Source organism: Biomphalaria glabrata, chromosome 8 (genome assembly GCF_947242115.1).
Source record: "Biomphalaria glabrata chromosome 8, xgBioGlab47.1, whole genome shotgun sequence".
Classification (NCBI taxonomy): Eukaryota; Metazoa; Mollusca; class Gastropoda; family Planorbidae; genus Biomphalaria; species Biomphalaria glabrata.
Genome location: NC_074718.1, coordinates 17,361,143 through 17,378,278, shown reverse-complemented (window position 1 = coordinate 17,378,278; position 17,136 = coordinate 17,361,143). Strand labels below are relative to the sequence as shown.

Genomic DNA, 17,136 nt, shown 5'->3' with positions numbered 1-17,136 from the left:
TCCCCATACGACGATGCCTTTGTCGATTCCACAGACATAAAACAGTTTTTCAGAGTAAATACACATGTATATAGTCCACATACGAAGATGCCTTTGCTGACTCCATAGGCATAAAACAGAGTTTTTCAGAGTAAATACTGTTATTGGCTATATGTACGTTGGTGGTTGCCTCATATCACACCAAACCCCTGCTGTCAGACAAAATGTAATATTTGTGTCAAAACAACTTTCCAAATTATTCTACCTAACTTTTTTGTTGGGTACCAATAAGTATATTTTCTCTCCACTTACCATTTCCAAACTGACCTAGCCTTTTACTAATGGATGATAATGATTATATAAAAAAATAATGACTGTAGATGATCATACTTACTTTAATTTACACCTTTGACTTCAATTATTGAAATTTTATAATTATCTCCCTTGATTTAATAAAATTCCCAATTTATATTTTACTGAGTTATCTTCCTTTAAAGGAAATAAAATATATATAGTCCATATATAAACAACTTATTCATACCCATTGACTAGAACATATACATATATATACATGCATAAACAAATCAAAATGAATAATCATTATTTACAACAGTTTATCTCACTGTAACTCTTGACAACATGTCAGCTACAATATTAATTTCTCCCCTAATAGCCTCCAATTGAAAATTATATTCTTGTAAAATTAGAAACCACCTGTATAATCTACCATTTTTAATACTTTTTTCTTGCATAAACTTAAGAGGCCTGTGATCAGATAACAATATGAATTTGTTTCCCAGTAAATAGCTTTCCAACTTAGTTACAACCCAAACAACAGCTAAAGCCTCCTTCTCTATGACACTGTATCTCTTCTCAGTATCAGATAATTTCCTACTTACATAAATTATTGGGTGTAATTTATCATACTGTTGCATCAAACAACCTCCTATAGCACTACCAGAAGCATCAGTAGTGACATAGAATATTTTAGAAACATCCGGTAATCTCAATATCAAATTTGTAGAAAAAATATGCTTAACTTTCTCTATAGCTTCTACACACTTTCTATTACAAGTCACTTTTCTAGGCTGTCCTTTCTTTAATAACTGGTTTAATGGATCAACTATCTCTGCTAAATTTGGTATGTATTTTCTATAATAGTTTATCATCCCTAGTATTGATTTAATCTGTTTTTGTGTTGTTGGTATTTCTATTTCTAATATCTTCTTTACATTATCTTCAATGGGACTGATAGTATTATTTTTAACTCTATGTCCTAAAAATGTGATTTCTTCTAAGCCTATCTCTACCTTTTCTGCTTGAACTGTTAGACCATTTTGTTTAATTAACTCAAAAATCTCCCTAATTCCTTTTAAATGTTCTTTCCAATCCTCATGAAAAATGCATATATCATCTAAGTAACAGATTACATTTTTTCTATGACCCATAACCGACATCATCATCCTATTAAAGGTAGCTGGAGCATTTATAAGCCCAAAGCTCATAAAGTTCCATTGGAATATTCCATAAGGAGTGATAAATGCAGTATAAGGTTTAGCTCTATTGGTTAAAGGAATTTGCCAATATCCTTTTGTCAGATCCAATTTTGTAAATACTTTAGCATTGGACAATTTGTGTAATATGTCATCAATGTTAGGCATAGGGTAAGGATCAAATTCAGTTATTTTATTTAACTGTCTATAATCTATGCATAACCTTATATCCCCATTCTTTTTCTTTGCTATAACTATTGGTGAAGCATAAGCTGAATTGGATGGTTCTATTATTCCTAGTTTTAATAAGTTGTCTATTTCATCTTTAACTTTTCCCTGTAAGTGTAATGGAATCCTATAAGGCTTCATGAAAATAGGTTTGTCACTAGTTAACTTTATGTCATGCTTTATGATATTTGTTTTTCCTGGCAAACTGGAAAAAATTTCTTTAAAATCATTGATTACATTTATTATGTCTTTTGTTTTTTCTGGAGATAAATTTTCTAAATTCAGTTTTTCCCATGTTTGGTTATCTTTAGTTTCTAGTATAGGAATATTTTTAATATCATTTTCATTAGTTTCCTCATTGATTAAAACAATTAAACATTCATCTACTTGATTTTCATTTTCCACAGTTTCTGTATCTAACTTTTGAATTTGATTTTCATTGTTTACTTCTGTATCCAAATTTTGAAATTGATTTTCATTTCTCTCATTGTATAACTTCAAATTATTTATATGATATGTTTTTATTTTTCCATTCATATTAATCTTATAGTTTACTTCACTTGTTTTATTTGTAACAACAAATGGACCCTTCCACTGTTTTCCTAATTTGTTTTTTAAGTCAATTACCAAAAGTAATACCTTGTCTCCTACCTCCAATGTTCTTAATTTTCTTTTTTCATTTAAGTTCTCATGTACTATTTCTTTATATTTCATGTTATTCTCAAAAGCTTCCGCCCATATTTGTTTTAAATCTAAAGCTGTTTCATTGTCATTTTCCTTTTCTATTTTATTGAAGATCAAACTTTCTTTAAAAATTTGTATTTCATCCCTAGGTTTCCTTCCATGTACTAACTCATATGGTGAAAATTGAGTTGCCTCATGAATATTATTTCTAATAGAAAATAGAACAAAATTAATATATTGATCCCAGTTTTTCTGATTATTTTCTACAATTTTAGCTAAGGATCTTTTTATAACACCGTTAAGGCGTTCACAAAGCCCGTTGGCTTCCGGGTGGAATGGCGATGATTTAATGTGTTCTATACCATATTTTAATATCCATCTTTTAAATAACTCAGATGTAAACATAGAAGCATTGTCTGATAGTAATGTTTTTGGTATCCCATGTCTGACTATGAACTTTTGATCTAAAGCATTAATAATATTTTCTGTGTCTATATTGGATAATACCACTGCTTCAGGATATCTACTGAACATGTCTACTATTGTCAATATGTACTTATTATTATGTTCTGTTTTAGTTAAAGGTCCTATGATGTCTATTGCTATTTTTTGAAATGGTTTATTTGGTTCATCCATTGACTGTAATGGAGCTTTACCTAATTTACCCTTAAGTCCCCTTCTTTGACACATATCACATGATCTTATGTATTTTGATATGGTTCCTTTCATTTTAGGCCAAAATACTTGAGTTGCTAAATTTCTAAAACATTTCTTTATACCCCTATGTCCACTTAAATTACTGTCATGTGACAAAATCATGACATCCTTCCAATACTTTTGTGGTAAGACTAATTGTTTTATTTCTCTATCATTTATTTTTGTTTTTCTAAATAGTATTCCTTCTTCTATGACATATTTCTCCATTGGGTTATTATTTCTCCTGTCACTAATTCTGTCATATGTTTTCCCAATGATGTTATCTTGTTTTTGTTCTTGAGCCAATTTGTTTATTCCTTTCAATTCTTCTGTTTTCATTTCTTCAGTTCCATCTTTCTGTTTTTCTGCTTGCGTTTCGTCTTGTTTTTGACCTTGTATTTCAACCTCTTTCTCTTTATCTTCTTCACCATTAACTATTTCATCATTCATATCAATAAGTTCCTGAGTTTCTTGTTTTGGCTTGTTCTTAGATCTGGTTATTACCATATTACTAATGTAATTATCTGTTTCAGTATTCCTATTCTGCTGTAACCTTTCATATTTCTTTTCCCATGCTTCAATTTCCTGTCTTGAACATTCCTTCAAACCTGTTAAGTTTCCAATTAACATATCATGTCTCATGTTAGGCATGGCTACTCCCTCACAATGGCCAGTGTAAAAAGGTGTCTCAATAAACACTTTAAATACTTTAAATTCCTTTATACTGCCATCTGCCAACTCCACTTTCCTTGTATATCCCCTATAATATTGCGCCTCAATGAGATCAGCCCGAACCACGAGTGTGTTACAGCCACTATCTCGGATTGCCTTTATTGGAACATTGTTAATAAAAACTGGGTAGAAAGCAAAATTGTTTTTATTTTCCCTAACAAAAAACACTCTGTCAGAATCTCTATTTTTATATTCCCTGCTTTTACTCCTATTGTATGTGTTATTATTGTAATTGTTGTTGTAATTGCTGTACCTATTCCTACTGTCTGCTCTGTAATTATTTCTACTATCTGTCCTATTGTAATTATGTGTACTACTTGATCTATTATAATTATTCCTACTGTTTGACCTGTTTTGTGTTCCCCTGCATCTCATAGCCATATGTCCTTTTTTCCCACATCTATAACATGTAACCTCCCTGTTGTTTGACCTATCTCTACTGTTGCTATATCTAAAATGTTGGCTATCCCTACTTCTATTTCTACTTCTTTCATTGTTTTCCTGTGTATATCCCACTAGATCAATATTCTTTTTATCTTTACATGAAAAAAGGTTGTTGGGATAGGCATTTTTATATGTTCTTATTATCTCAGTAACATCATCCAAAACTTTGGGATTCCTTTCTTTGATAAATGATTGTAATTGCGGGTCACACTTAGCTACAAAATTATCAAGTAATATAAAATTTTTTAATCCCTCAAAGGTACTGTCAATCTTCTCAAATCCCAGCCATTTATTAAAATAGTCTTTTTCCAAATTTATAGTGGTTTGTGGTTCTATCTGATTGGAAGGTGTGTTTTCAAAATATTTTTTTCTGAATGTGCTGGCATTGTGTCCATATGCATTCAGCAATTCCTTTTTTAAAATTTGGTAGCTATTTTGTACAGTATGATTATGGTTTTGACAAATTGTAAGAGCTTGCCCTTGTACAAAGTCTAACAAAATTTGAGACCACTCTTCCTCCCTTATATTACAATTAACCATTTTAATTTCATATCTCTTTAGGTAGTCTGAAATACAATCTCTAGCCTCCTGAAAGGGTTGTAGTTTTTTCCTCAACCAATGGTTGTTATCACTTGAAATATTAGTGTTGTTTGTGTGATTATTACAATTATTGGTTTCAATGTGATTGTCTGGGGCATTGGTAGTATTAGTATTAGATCTATCATTAGTATTAGTGCTATTAACTTTTTGTTTATTTTGTTCAGCTTCAATTCTCAATTTCTCAAGATCATATTGTAATTTCCTATCTGCTTCTTCTTTTATTAATTGTGCTTCCCTATCCTTTTCTTTCTCTCTACGCTCTGTTTCTTCTCTTCTTTCTTTATCTATTCTATCTCTCTCTATTGTCACCATTTGCTGCACATAGCTAGTTAGGTCCTTCCCTTTAAGTTCTAGCTGTTTAGCCTCAGCAATAATTTGCTGGCGAAAAGTCTCCATATAATCAAAGTTTGGAGCTGTTGCCATTATGCTTATTTTATTTTAAACAATGTCTCAATATAGTTTTGATATGGCCTCCCTATTGGCCTAAATATCACAATTTAGTTTTCACAAAAACTCACTTTCAAATACTTCTTGTAATATATATATATATTTAAATACCTTTGCTCAATGTTATATTAACAAATATTACCTCAGTGGACTTACTCACAGCCACAATACTTGAATACAACTCAAAATTTTATATCACCTTAATTCAGTGGACTTACTTTAGACCACATAAACAAATATCAATACCTCAATACTTAATTCAATGGACTTACTTCTTGCCAATAAATACCCCTAGGACTATTCTAGTCACTAGTCTAGATTCAATACAACTTCAATACAACTTCAAATAGATAAATCAATATTATACCTCCAACAGTAAATCACAATCCAGTGATACTGACAAAAAATTTTATTCTGACCAATTAGACTGTGTTTAAACACATCTATAAAATAATGTCAACCGATTAATCGGGACAAAAGATCTATATATAAATAATTACTCCTTAGACTCAGTTGTCCTCAGGATAAAATAGATCTAAGGCTCTCATAGGTATAACAATTTAGTTAATACCTGGAAACAATCTAGAATTTATAATCTAGATTAAACGTGGCTTACCTTATCTACTTAAGATAAAATTACTAATATATAATAAGAATAATGTAAAATAAACGTAATAAGACACAAAAAAAATAAATCTATTCTAATGAGATGAGACTTTTTAGAGGAAGTATACACTGAAAGAGACAAATAAAGATAACTTCACTTGACTTCTAAAAAAAAATAAAATGTACGTGGATACGAACAAAACAAGACAATCTAAACAATCATTGAGACTTTATTAAATGGAGCAGGTCCACTTTCTAATGTGTCCTATAATGACGCCCTTATCAGGCAACCTGCTCTTAACAAAGATCTACTGTCCCTAATAGACTTAATTTAATAATAATGGAGAGAAAAAATAAACTTATCTTTAGTTAGATCCCCTTTGTTCAGTCCACGGAGCTACAACGGTCAGTTCCACACAAGTTCCCCACTGTCTTAGTCTTAGGCAAGGCAAGGTGTGCTCCCACAATGGCTACTCGACAGGCAGTACTGAGTAAGGCCAATCTCTCCTGTTGCTGCCACAGTATGGTACGGTTCTCAGATAAAGTCCTCTGGTAGGGTTCCAAGGTTCCGGTTCCACTTGATGATCTGTTGGTGCTGGCTTCTGTCTTCAGGTCAGGAACATAAGTCAATACTGAGACAAGCTGGTGGTGCTGTCTCAAGAGAGGTAAAAAAAATGACTAAGTCCAACTCTCTCTTTTGATGAATATAAATTAGTCAACTTTACAAGTTGATTAGATGGTCACGCAGTGTGGTAGTAGGGTATACCATCACTCGTGTGTAGATTAGATTGCAAGCTCAGCAACACTGCAACAGTCAATTAATAGCTTGAAAAACAAACCTGACAAGGTGACTCGATCCAACGGTCAGCTTGTAGATACTAGATATGTAGACTCAGATGACTTTCCGTACTCACAATAAACAGATAAACCTGACAAAATGAGGTATCTTCACTCTTGAGGTATATAGGTAGAGGTATACTGACGACGGACTGCCCTAAATCACTTCAACGGACGAAATAGTTCTGGATTCAGACACAATAGATATAGATCTAGTCAATATAGATCCAAGTTCAATCTAAAAATATCCAACATGGCTGACAAAGCTAGACGCTGGTAACGGTTTCGAATTTTCTCTAATAGAAAGTCTAGATCCACTGGAACAAAGATGCCAAAATCCAGCTGCAGTCCAGATAATTAGCACAGACGTAGGGTAGATCTAGTAGAAATAAACGAATGTTAATCCAGTACTTCTCCAGTGTACTTCGCCAAGTGTAGAATTGTAGATAGATATATCCAGAACACGAAGTTAACTAGATTGTAGATCAAAATGACGCCCTGGCCGTCGGGGTCGCCACATCTGTTGATGGTCTATTTTGTTGATGAGTCTATCTATGTTACTGGTGCATGCGAGTCCATATGACACAACAACAGAATGAATCAAGAATATACTTAATAACGCAGGCTGATAACTTCAACAATTTAATAAACAATAAAAAGGGCACAGTCCTCTGTCGTCGCTAGCCTAGCGTCGTCCTCTTAGGCGTCTTGTCCGTTATTCTTCTTGTTCATCAACCTACTCTGTTCTTACTCGTCACATTACTTAGGAAAAACCCGATTCACATCAACTTCTACGCATCTTGTGTCATTACAGTGTCTATTCATTTCATTATTTAATGAAAATTAACCTTCAAATTTGAGTTTACAAAACATTTTTTCCATAAAATCGTTTGCTCTTAATGTAAATAGCTTTAAACGTCTTGACATACTTTTCATTAACTAGTGGCACCATTACATATGCCGCGTAGTTATATAAATGAAATGAACGTCATAGGTCATAATATCGCGCATTATAAAGGTATATTATTAAACTAATAAACTACTTACATAATACAATTTACTTTCCATTGTATTTTTCAAAACGTTTAAGACTACAGTTACCAATTCGATTTAATTTTAAGTCTTCATTTTCAATTTACTTTTTTCTTTCAGATTTACTTATGTGCATTTAGGCCTGATAACAACATAGCTACACATATACATTAGCCGTGTTCACAACATTTCATTCATCACAGCCTACAGTATCTAGGGCAACACAAAATCAAAGTGTATAGTCTTTTACTATAATAGACTCAAGTTTCTATTTATTGACTAGACTGCTGTAGCATTCAAATGGTTTAGATTCTAGATGTACATAAAATTAAACTAACAATGTTATATAAACAATTACATTCACGCGTTCGATTTTATTATAAAATATATTTTATCGCTTTTTGTCACCCACTCATGTGTCGTGCACACCGCTATGTAAACACACTATGATTGGACTGGCTACATAAGGCTCTATATGGGGGATAATACATATACTAATATACAATAATTAATAAGCTTCTGGAGCCATTGAATTCACACTTACGATAGTAGGTCTACATCTATTATAATAGTATCTAGACTCTAGATCTAGATCTAAATTAATGTAGAACTTCAAGCAAATGTTTTTATTTAAAAAATGGATTTAGGTCGATTAGATATTTTGGGTTCCCGGTCATTTCATCCCCGGTCACTTCATCCCCGGTCACTTCATCCCCGGTCATTTCATCCCCGGTCACTTCATCCCCTGGTCACTTCATCCCCCGGTCATTTCATCCCCGGTCACTTCATCCCCGGTCACTTCATCCCCGGTCATTTCATCCCCTGGTCACTTCATCTCCTGGTCACTTCATCCCCCGGTCACTTCATCCCCGGTCATTTCATCCCCTGGTCACTTAGTCCCCGGTCATTTCATCCCCTAATATTTTCATCATCTGATCATTTTTATCTAACAAATTTTAATTTTAAAAATCATGAAATGAGGAATATTTAATGTATTCATTTTTTATTTAAATGACAAAACTGTAACACATTAATGTTTAAAAGGAATTAAAGAAAAACTTATACAGGCGACATAATATCCCGAGGATGGGTAAACTCCGCCTTTATGAGTAAAAAATAAAACCTTATTTCAAGGCTAAAAATGACTCGCCCATTTTCAAGAAAGAGCGATTGAAAAATAAAATAAAGTTAAACATGGTCGTACTTTCACCACACCTTGGCCTTTGTAATAAGTTATCAGCGGCACGGTCATAATTTTTGTAATCGCACTTCTATCTCTCAAAAGATTTCCTCTACTTGCACCACATATTGGCCTGTGATGATAAGTTATCAGCGGCATGATCATAATTATTCTAATTGCACTTCTATCTCTCAAATGATTTTTTACTACTTCCACCAAACTTGGCCTTCGATCCGGATAATATTATATTACAACCCCCACATCCAATAGAAGCGCTATAGCTAAGTACACACCCAGATTTACAATATAATATAAGATTTCTCATTAAGAAAGCAAAGTGGAAGAGGAAACACTATAAACGCATTAGTAACAAGTCATAAAATGTCAAAAAGCATTCTACAGAATCATATTTATATATAAAATATTTAATTGGGGATGAAGTGACCGGGGGATGAAGTGACCAGGGATGAAGTGACCAGGGGATGAAATGACCGGGGATGAAGTGACCGGGGATGAAATGACCGGGGATGAAATGACCGGGGGATGAAGTGACCAGGGGATGAAGTGACCAGGGGATGAAATGACCGGGGATGAAGTGACCGGGGATGAAGTGACCAGGGGATGAAGTGACCAGGGGATGAAATGACCGGGGATGAAGTGACCGGGGATGATTTGACCGGTCACCGCTATTTTGATAGCTCCATTAATACTTTTTTTTTAAATTCACGCATTCGCTTTCTTGAAGAATTATTATTTCGTTTAATTGTTTCCAAAACACTGCCAGTGCCTATATCGACAGTGATACGAAAATTAAGACCCGCGGGCCGAGGGTAACATATGGCTAGTCTATACTATAAAGTAGAAAGTAAGGCGTATGTATGAATGTTACGAATAGAAATCAAAATCATTTGAACAATCTTGATAAAACTTGGCAGAAATGTTCCTTAGGTACTAACTTAGACCATAGTGTATTTATTGTAGCCCTAAAACAACTTTAAGAACCTCAAAAAAAAAAAAAGAAATGACCAATTCTATGAAAGAATAGTATCTTATAAATCTAGGCCATATTTACATGATGTGTCTAAATGATGAGACAAGACGGAGAGGTCACGCATGCGAAGAGATGAAAATTTCTTAGATCTAAATTAGCCCTAATTCAAGAAAGCATAATTTTGTACTTTTACACATGAACATACAAATTAGTGTCTATTCATTTCATTATTTAATGAAAATTAACCTTCAAATTTGTGTTTACAAAACATTTTTTACATAAAATCGTTCGCTCTAAATGCGAATAGCTTTAGCCGCATTGACACACTTTTCCATAACTCGCGAGCATCATTACTTGCGCAGCGTAGTGATATGAATGAAACTAACGTCAGAGCTTTCATTATAAAGGCATATTATTAAACTAATAAACTACTTACATAATGCAATTTATTTTCCATTGTGTTTTAAAACTATTTTACCCTACAACTACCGATTAGGTTTAATTTTAAGTCTTTATTTTCAATTTACTTTTTTCTTTCAGATTTACTTATGCGCATTTAGACCTATTAACAACGTAGCTACACCTATACATTAGCCGTGTCGACATTCATTTCATTCATCATAGCGCAGTTTCTAGGTCAACACTATAACCTACTATATCTAGGCTATTTTCTAGGGCAACACAAAGTGTATATTCTTTTATCATAATCGGCTCAAAGTTTTTATTTCTTGACTAGACTACTGTGGCATTCAAATTGTTTACATTCTAGATCTAGATCTAAATAAAATTAAACTAACAATGTTATATAAACAATTACATTCGCGCTTTCGATTTAATTAATAAATATTTTTTTATTGCTTTTTGTCACCTACAGTTTACAGTATTTACCAAGGCAACGCGTATTGAGGTCATGAACTTTCGGCTCTAAATAAAATTAAAAACAGATGTTGGCTTTTTTGACTAATAAATTGAATAAGCTCTATTGTGCGTTATTTTTAGAATTAAATAATTGAGAGTTCAATATTGTACTCTCTTAAATATACATTTGACTATACTTTTAATGAAGAATACACATTTTAAAAACAAATCTAAAACCTACTTTCATTTTATAAGATGTAAACAAGACAGCGAGATCTTTACTAGATCTAGATCTAGATCTTTCTTTGCTAATTATAGATCTACCCTATTATACAGAAAACATTTCAACTTCTATTTGTCTACATATAGCTTTCATAATTGAAACAAAAACAAAGAAAAACTTATTTATTTATAAATAGATCTACGTCTAGAATATAGATCTCTCCACAATCATTCTCCGCTTGGGTAAACCATCTATCTCTGTCATCTATGTAGCCTTTAGGTGATACTTATACTAGAAATATCTAGATCAAGAAAGTCTAGATCTACTTATTAACTTACACTTTATACATAATAATTTTTTTAAAAATACTTTCTTCAATAGCAGTCTACACCAAGACAAATGCCCTGACCCCACAGACAAACTGGTACAAAATAAAGTCTATTCATTTCATACTTTAATTAAATATATGTAGGCCTACAATAAAATGTTTTTATTTGAAAAAATGGATTTAGGTCGATTAGCTAATTTGATAGCTCCATTCATACTATTTTTACATTCACGAGTTCCCCATTCGCTTTACTTATACCATTATTATTTCGTCTAGTTGTTTACAAAACACCCTCAGTGACTACATCAACAATGATACTAAATTAAGACCCGCGGGCCGCGGGCAACATATGGCTAGTTGAACATAAAAAATAAGAGTACTCTCGTCTCTTAATTATTATTTTGCAATTTCTGGATACATAATATAGAAAGATCTAGGTAATCAATCTATTTAATTGTACATTAGATGATTAAAATCAATAGACATGTTTCATATACTTGCGTGAATATATAGTTCTGTGATTAATAACCCATTTAAAAAAAAAAATCAGAGAAATGAGTTTGCATTATTTCTAAACTTTGAAAACTAAAGACCGTTACTTTTCTAAGACGAAAAATATTGCTTTTCCTAAATTTGGGGCGACTTCCCTTGCAGCTTGAAAAAGAGTTATATACATAAAAATCTATACATTTATAGTTCTGTGAATCGATCAATGGTGGATAAGAATTTGTTTCCGATTTCCAGTCAAGATATAATATTATTGTCTGTGCGTAGACATTTTCTTTTTATTTTTGTTGTAAGTATTCTCAAGTATTTATATTTTTATGAAATTAATATTATTAATCATTATTAATCATTTACTAAATTTAAAAAAGAGGTTAATATAAATGCCATTTTTTTTCTTTTCTAGTCACTTTTCACCTATTGAACATCCCTTTGAACGATGGACAGACAGCTGATTTTAGTGGGTAGGTGAAATTTGTATAATTTAATTTCCAATTCAAATACGGAAAGTGCTTTCTTTTCTACTTAATAATGCATATTAAAACAAGGTAAAAACAGTTTGTTTGGGAACACTTACTCAAAATCGGCCCCCGAAGTGGTCCGCTTAGGTAGATAAAAAAAGGCAGGGCTCAATATTTTCAGAAAGAATATCAAAAACTATTAACAACACTTAATCAAGTACAACCCTAACTTCGTCGATACAAAAACAAAGAAATGTGCTATTGTATTGTTAGTTCGACTAACGACTTGATACCACGTCATTATTATTACATGGTTAATCTTAATTAATATGTATTCGATGAGCTGATAGTTATGAAGATATAGTTAAATCGCAGGTGTCACTTACAAAGACCGCATCACGAATGAAGAGATTAAAACAGGATTAATGCAATAATTGGATCCCGTGATTACCTGCTAACCACTGTCATAAAAAGTAAACTCGAAGTCTATGGCCACATCACAAGGTCATCAGGACCTTCCTTCAGGGAACAGTTTCAGGGAGAAGATGAAGAAAACAATGGGAAGATTACACCAAAGAATGGACCGGCCTGTAAGTGGAGGAACTTCTATCAAATGACAGAGAGGAATGTAGAAAATCGGTAGACAGCTTTGCGTGGTGCCTCAATGATCCTACAGGCAAAGGGATATGTGAAGATGAAGTTCAATGGGAACCTGACCTAACTGATGTTATTGAATGATTGTCTAATTGATCTAATTTTGTAAAAGGTCGATCTCTCATTTAATGCCTCAACAAATATAACTCTTCCCTATATAACATTTTCCCTTTATTTAAGTCCGAGTAATAGGCTGTGTTCTGTTACAGTTCACGTTTATAATATGGAATACTACTTATTAATTGTTGTTTTTAATTAGATTTCACTTATATGCATATTAAAGAGTTTTTTCTCTTTAAAAATAGTTTTTTTAAAGTAGGTAAAAATATGGCTTCTCATGTCTCGGAAGACAATGTAAAAAAAAAAATATTGACGAAAAAGCTAAAACCATTTGCATAAATGTATTAAAAATATAGTAAATAGTCATCTCCCTTACTAAATAATCCAATGTTTTTTTTATTATTAATAGTGAACAGTTGTACAAATGGTGTATTTTAATGAAAAAAAACAACTACTTGCTTAGTTAATTTTTTTTTCGCTTACAGAAGAGAAAAAGTAGCCGTTGCACCAGAACTTTGAAAGGTCTAAAATATAATGATGTCGGGTTTTCCATATCTTTTCTATTTGACGAGATCGAAACCGGAGGGACGGTCAGCCAGCAGGGCCGGTCTTAGGCCACTGCAACCTATGCGGCCGCAGTGGGCCCCGCACTTTCATAGGCCCGCGCAATAAGAAATCTAGGTGTAAATTATTAAATTAAACCATTTTAACTTATCATTAAAGGGTTCCTGGAATTCTCCTAAAATTATAAAATATAGGAAAAAGTCATGAACATCTCCTGAAATTATTAAAATCTTCTGAAATTTCATACAAATCCTAAAACAAAGTTTTCATTTCGGGGTGTCATTCAATATGAAAAACGCCAATCAGCTTTCAATCAATAAAAATGTAATAATAAGCCGCATTTTAAACAAAACAAGAAATTCAAATGCTTAATTTACTTCAATAGTCACTGGCCATATAAATATAGATCTAAATCTATCTCGACTTCTTAGAAAAAAATCAGCAAAAGCGATATTTTGCTAGTCTATAGTAAATCTAAAAGACGGATATGAATGTTTATCGGCTTTTTGTTGGAAAACTACAATCTACTGTAGATGATTCGTAAAGTTAATTTGACAGTGATTTTGTACTTAGTAAAATATAAATAATATGAAAAGACGAATTTCTTTTCTAATACGAAATCTTAATTTTCACTTATTATCCTTATCACAACCCAAATTAGGACCCGCGCAATCCATTTCGCATAGGGCCCCGCAACCTGTAGGACCGGCCCTGGCAACCAGACTACACAAAACTAACAGTGGCTATTCCCCTTTCGGGGGCGCTAATAAATTAGAGACATCTTTGTAAGAAAATATACAGCTTAGTTGACCTAAAGTCTGTTATAAACAAATAGACCACGTTAAAAAACACAGAAATAGATGAATATCGCTAAATGGAACAGCTGTAGTTAGATCCAAAATTTTAATCTAGACCCAGTTCTAATTATAACTTTCTGATAATACCGTCAAACAGATTTTTTAAAAAGGAAATTAAGTCTACGAAGGGGAAATTAAAGCCTATCCATTACCTTCAAAATTCTCGTGTAATATCATAATGATAATTCTAAACTATATATAATTATTTAGAAATTAATAAGAAATATATTTTAAATATTGTTATAAACCTGGTGGTGGCACAGATGGGGGTAGTGGTGTGAGTGTAGTCAGCTGACGCAAATCGCCCCAGGCCAGCGCTAGACGAGCGGTCAACCGTGACGAGTTACGACGGTCAGCCGAGTCGAGTGTCAATAGGACGGTTCGGGAAGGATCGCCGTCGTGAACAGAGCTCAGGGGCGTCACGAAGGATGTAGTCATGTGACAAAGCTAGAAACGTCGAGCGGCGTTCTGTCCTGTTCGAGAAGGCAAGTACGGACCCTATATAAGAGCGGAGGTGTCGCAGTCAAGACGGTTGAGAAAAGGAGCTCAATACAGCAAGGTTCAGAAAGGAGGTTCACGACAGGGGTTTAGAGCCTGGTTCACTACAGTCCGGTCGACTACAGCACAGTCCAGCGGTGTTGTTCTGTACGGAGCATTACGACGGCTCAGTGCGGAGTACTGTCAAGTACAGTTGAGACGACTGGCGTCTTGATCTTGGTCTGCGATCGAGTCCGACACAACGAGCCTAGTGTGTGAAGTCAGTCCTGAACTGTTGAACCCAGTGCAAGCCCGGAACGAGACGGAGAGGCCAGTGCAAGAGTTGATACGGCGGAACGGTGTTATCGGAGAGATATTTGTACAGTGTACGTGTTGTCAATTGTACAGCATTGGCTGTTATTTATTCAACTATTAAAGTGTTACGTTACTTCGGAGCCCTGATTTGTCAAGTTCTTTAAGTTGGTGGTGTATGGTGCAGTTTGCAGAGAGCATGGATAGTGAGATCCTTAGGTCACTGGTGTCAGAAGTGGGATCGTATCGAATTGGATAGGAACGGATCTACTATGGCTCGTCTGAAACTGCTGTACGAACTCGAATTGAAAGAACTGAAGCGAGAGCTACGTGATCGAGGGCTTAAGACAAGTGTAAACAAAGAAACCTTACAAGCACGCCTCCAGGAAGACATAATGGAAGAAGAGGAAGATCCTGACACGTATCTTTTTCAAGTAGAACCAGATATGGAGAAGCTTTTAACCTCATTGCTAGGAAACATCAATTCCAAGATAGATGCCATGGACACCAAGATAGATGCCATGATAGATGTCATGGTCTCGGGAATCAAAACCGAGTTAGTGGCTTTGAACCAACGCATACCTGCTGTGGAGGAGAGAATCATCAATACTGACGTTTGTTCAGATGATAAAACCAGTGAGAGGAGCCTTGGTGGTGATCACGAGAACCCATTGAAACCTGACGAAGCCGTTGAGAGACATATGAAAGTCGAGAGATACCAGCCAGGTCTGCACCCAAAAGACGTTGGTCCAGCTGCCAAGACTTTGATGAAAGTCTTGATGGTGGTCAAGAGAATCCAAGGAAGTTTGACGTTGAAGTTGATGGACATTTGCACGATGAAAGTCATCGATAACGTCTGAAACCAACAGACGATTGGTCCGCTGCTGAGACGAGAGAGAGAGGTCCTGATGGTGAAGAAAGCCGAATAGAGCCTGAAGCCGAAGACGAGGGACCTTTGCACGAGGAGTTTACCAACCTGCCCCAACAGCATGCTCCCCAGACAATGCTGAATATGTTGTCCTGTCCCACAATTCCCTGTCCTGTGGATTTGAAGCCCATCCCAGTCTTTCTTCGCAAAGCCCTATGAAGCCACCTCTTTGGTCAACAATCTTAGTTATCCCTGCCCTTACATCCTATACCTCTCCATGTGTCAAGTGGCTGCCCCCAGTACAGAACGACAAAAAAGCGATGCAACCACAACGTCACTGCAACAAGAGAAAAATAAACTGGAGGAAAAGAATGCGGCGTTTGCGTAGTCCAACGTGCATGGGGATGCAACCAGGGAATCACTGCAGCCACACGAGGACAAACTGGCGGAGAAGAAGAAGAAGGCTACTTTTGTTGAGTGCAACATGGATGACGATGCGACAAAGATGTCGATGCAACCAGATGAAGGCTAACTGGAGGAGAAGAAGAAAACAATTTGTGAATTCAACGTGGATGGCGATGAACGCAAGACGTCCATGCAACCAGGTGAAGGCCAATTGGCGGAGAAGAAGGAAGCTACCATTGCTGACTGCAACATGAATGGCTCCATCAATCTCAAGAGGCAAGCCAACTGCCACTGATCGACCCCCGCCTGCAGCGATGAAACTTTACAGCCAATGTCATGATGTTGATTCTGTCCGGGACGGACAGATCTAAGGAAGGGGCAGTGTTATAAACCTGGTGGTGGCACAGATGGGGGTAGTGGTATGAGTGTAGTCAGCCGACGCAAATCGCCCCAGGCCAGCGCTAGACGAGCGGTCAACCGTGACGAGTTACGACGGTCAGCCGAGTCGACTGTCAATAGGACGTTGTGAACAGAGCTCTGGGGCGTCACGAAGGATGTAGTCATGTGACGAAGCTAGAAACGTCGAGCGGCTTTCTGTCGGGTTCGAGAAGGCAAG

The 17,136-nt window shown here is 34.9% G+C and overlaps 1 protein-coding gene across 2 annotated transcripts in view; it reads left to right on the top strand.

Annotated features, from left to right (window-relative positions):
* Positions 1-17,136, top strand: part of LOC106074118 (uncharacterized) — a 47,999-nt gene that overhangs the window by 22,124 nt on the left and 8,739 nt on the right. For both annotated transcript variants that reach the window (XM_056039275.1, XM_056039274.1), the window contains exon 2: positions 12,269-12,326. In XM_056039275.1, the coding sequence (XP_055895250.1) occupies positions 12,302-12,326 (25 nt within the window). In that variant the 5' untranslated portion in view covers positions 12,269-12,301. The remainder of the gene's footprint in view (positions 1-12,268; positions 12,327-17,136) is intronic.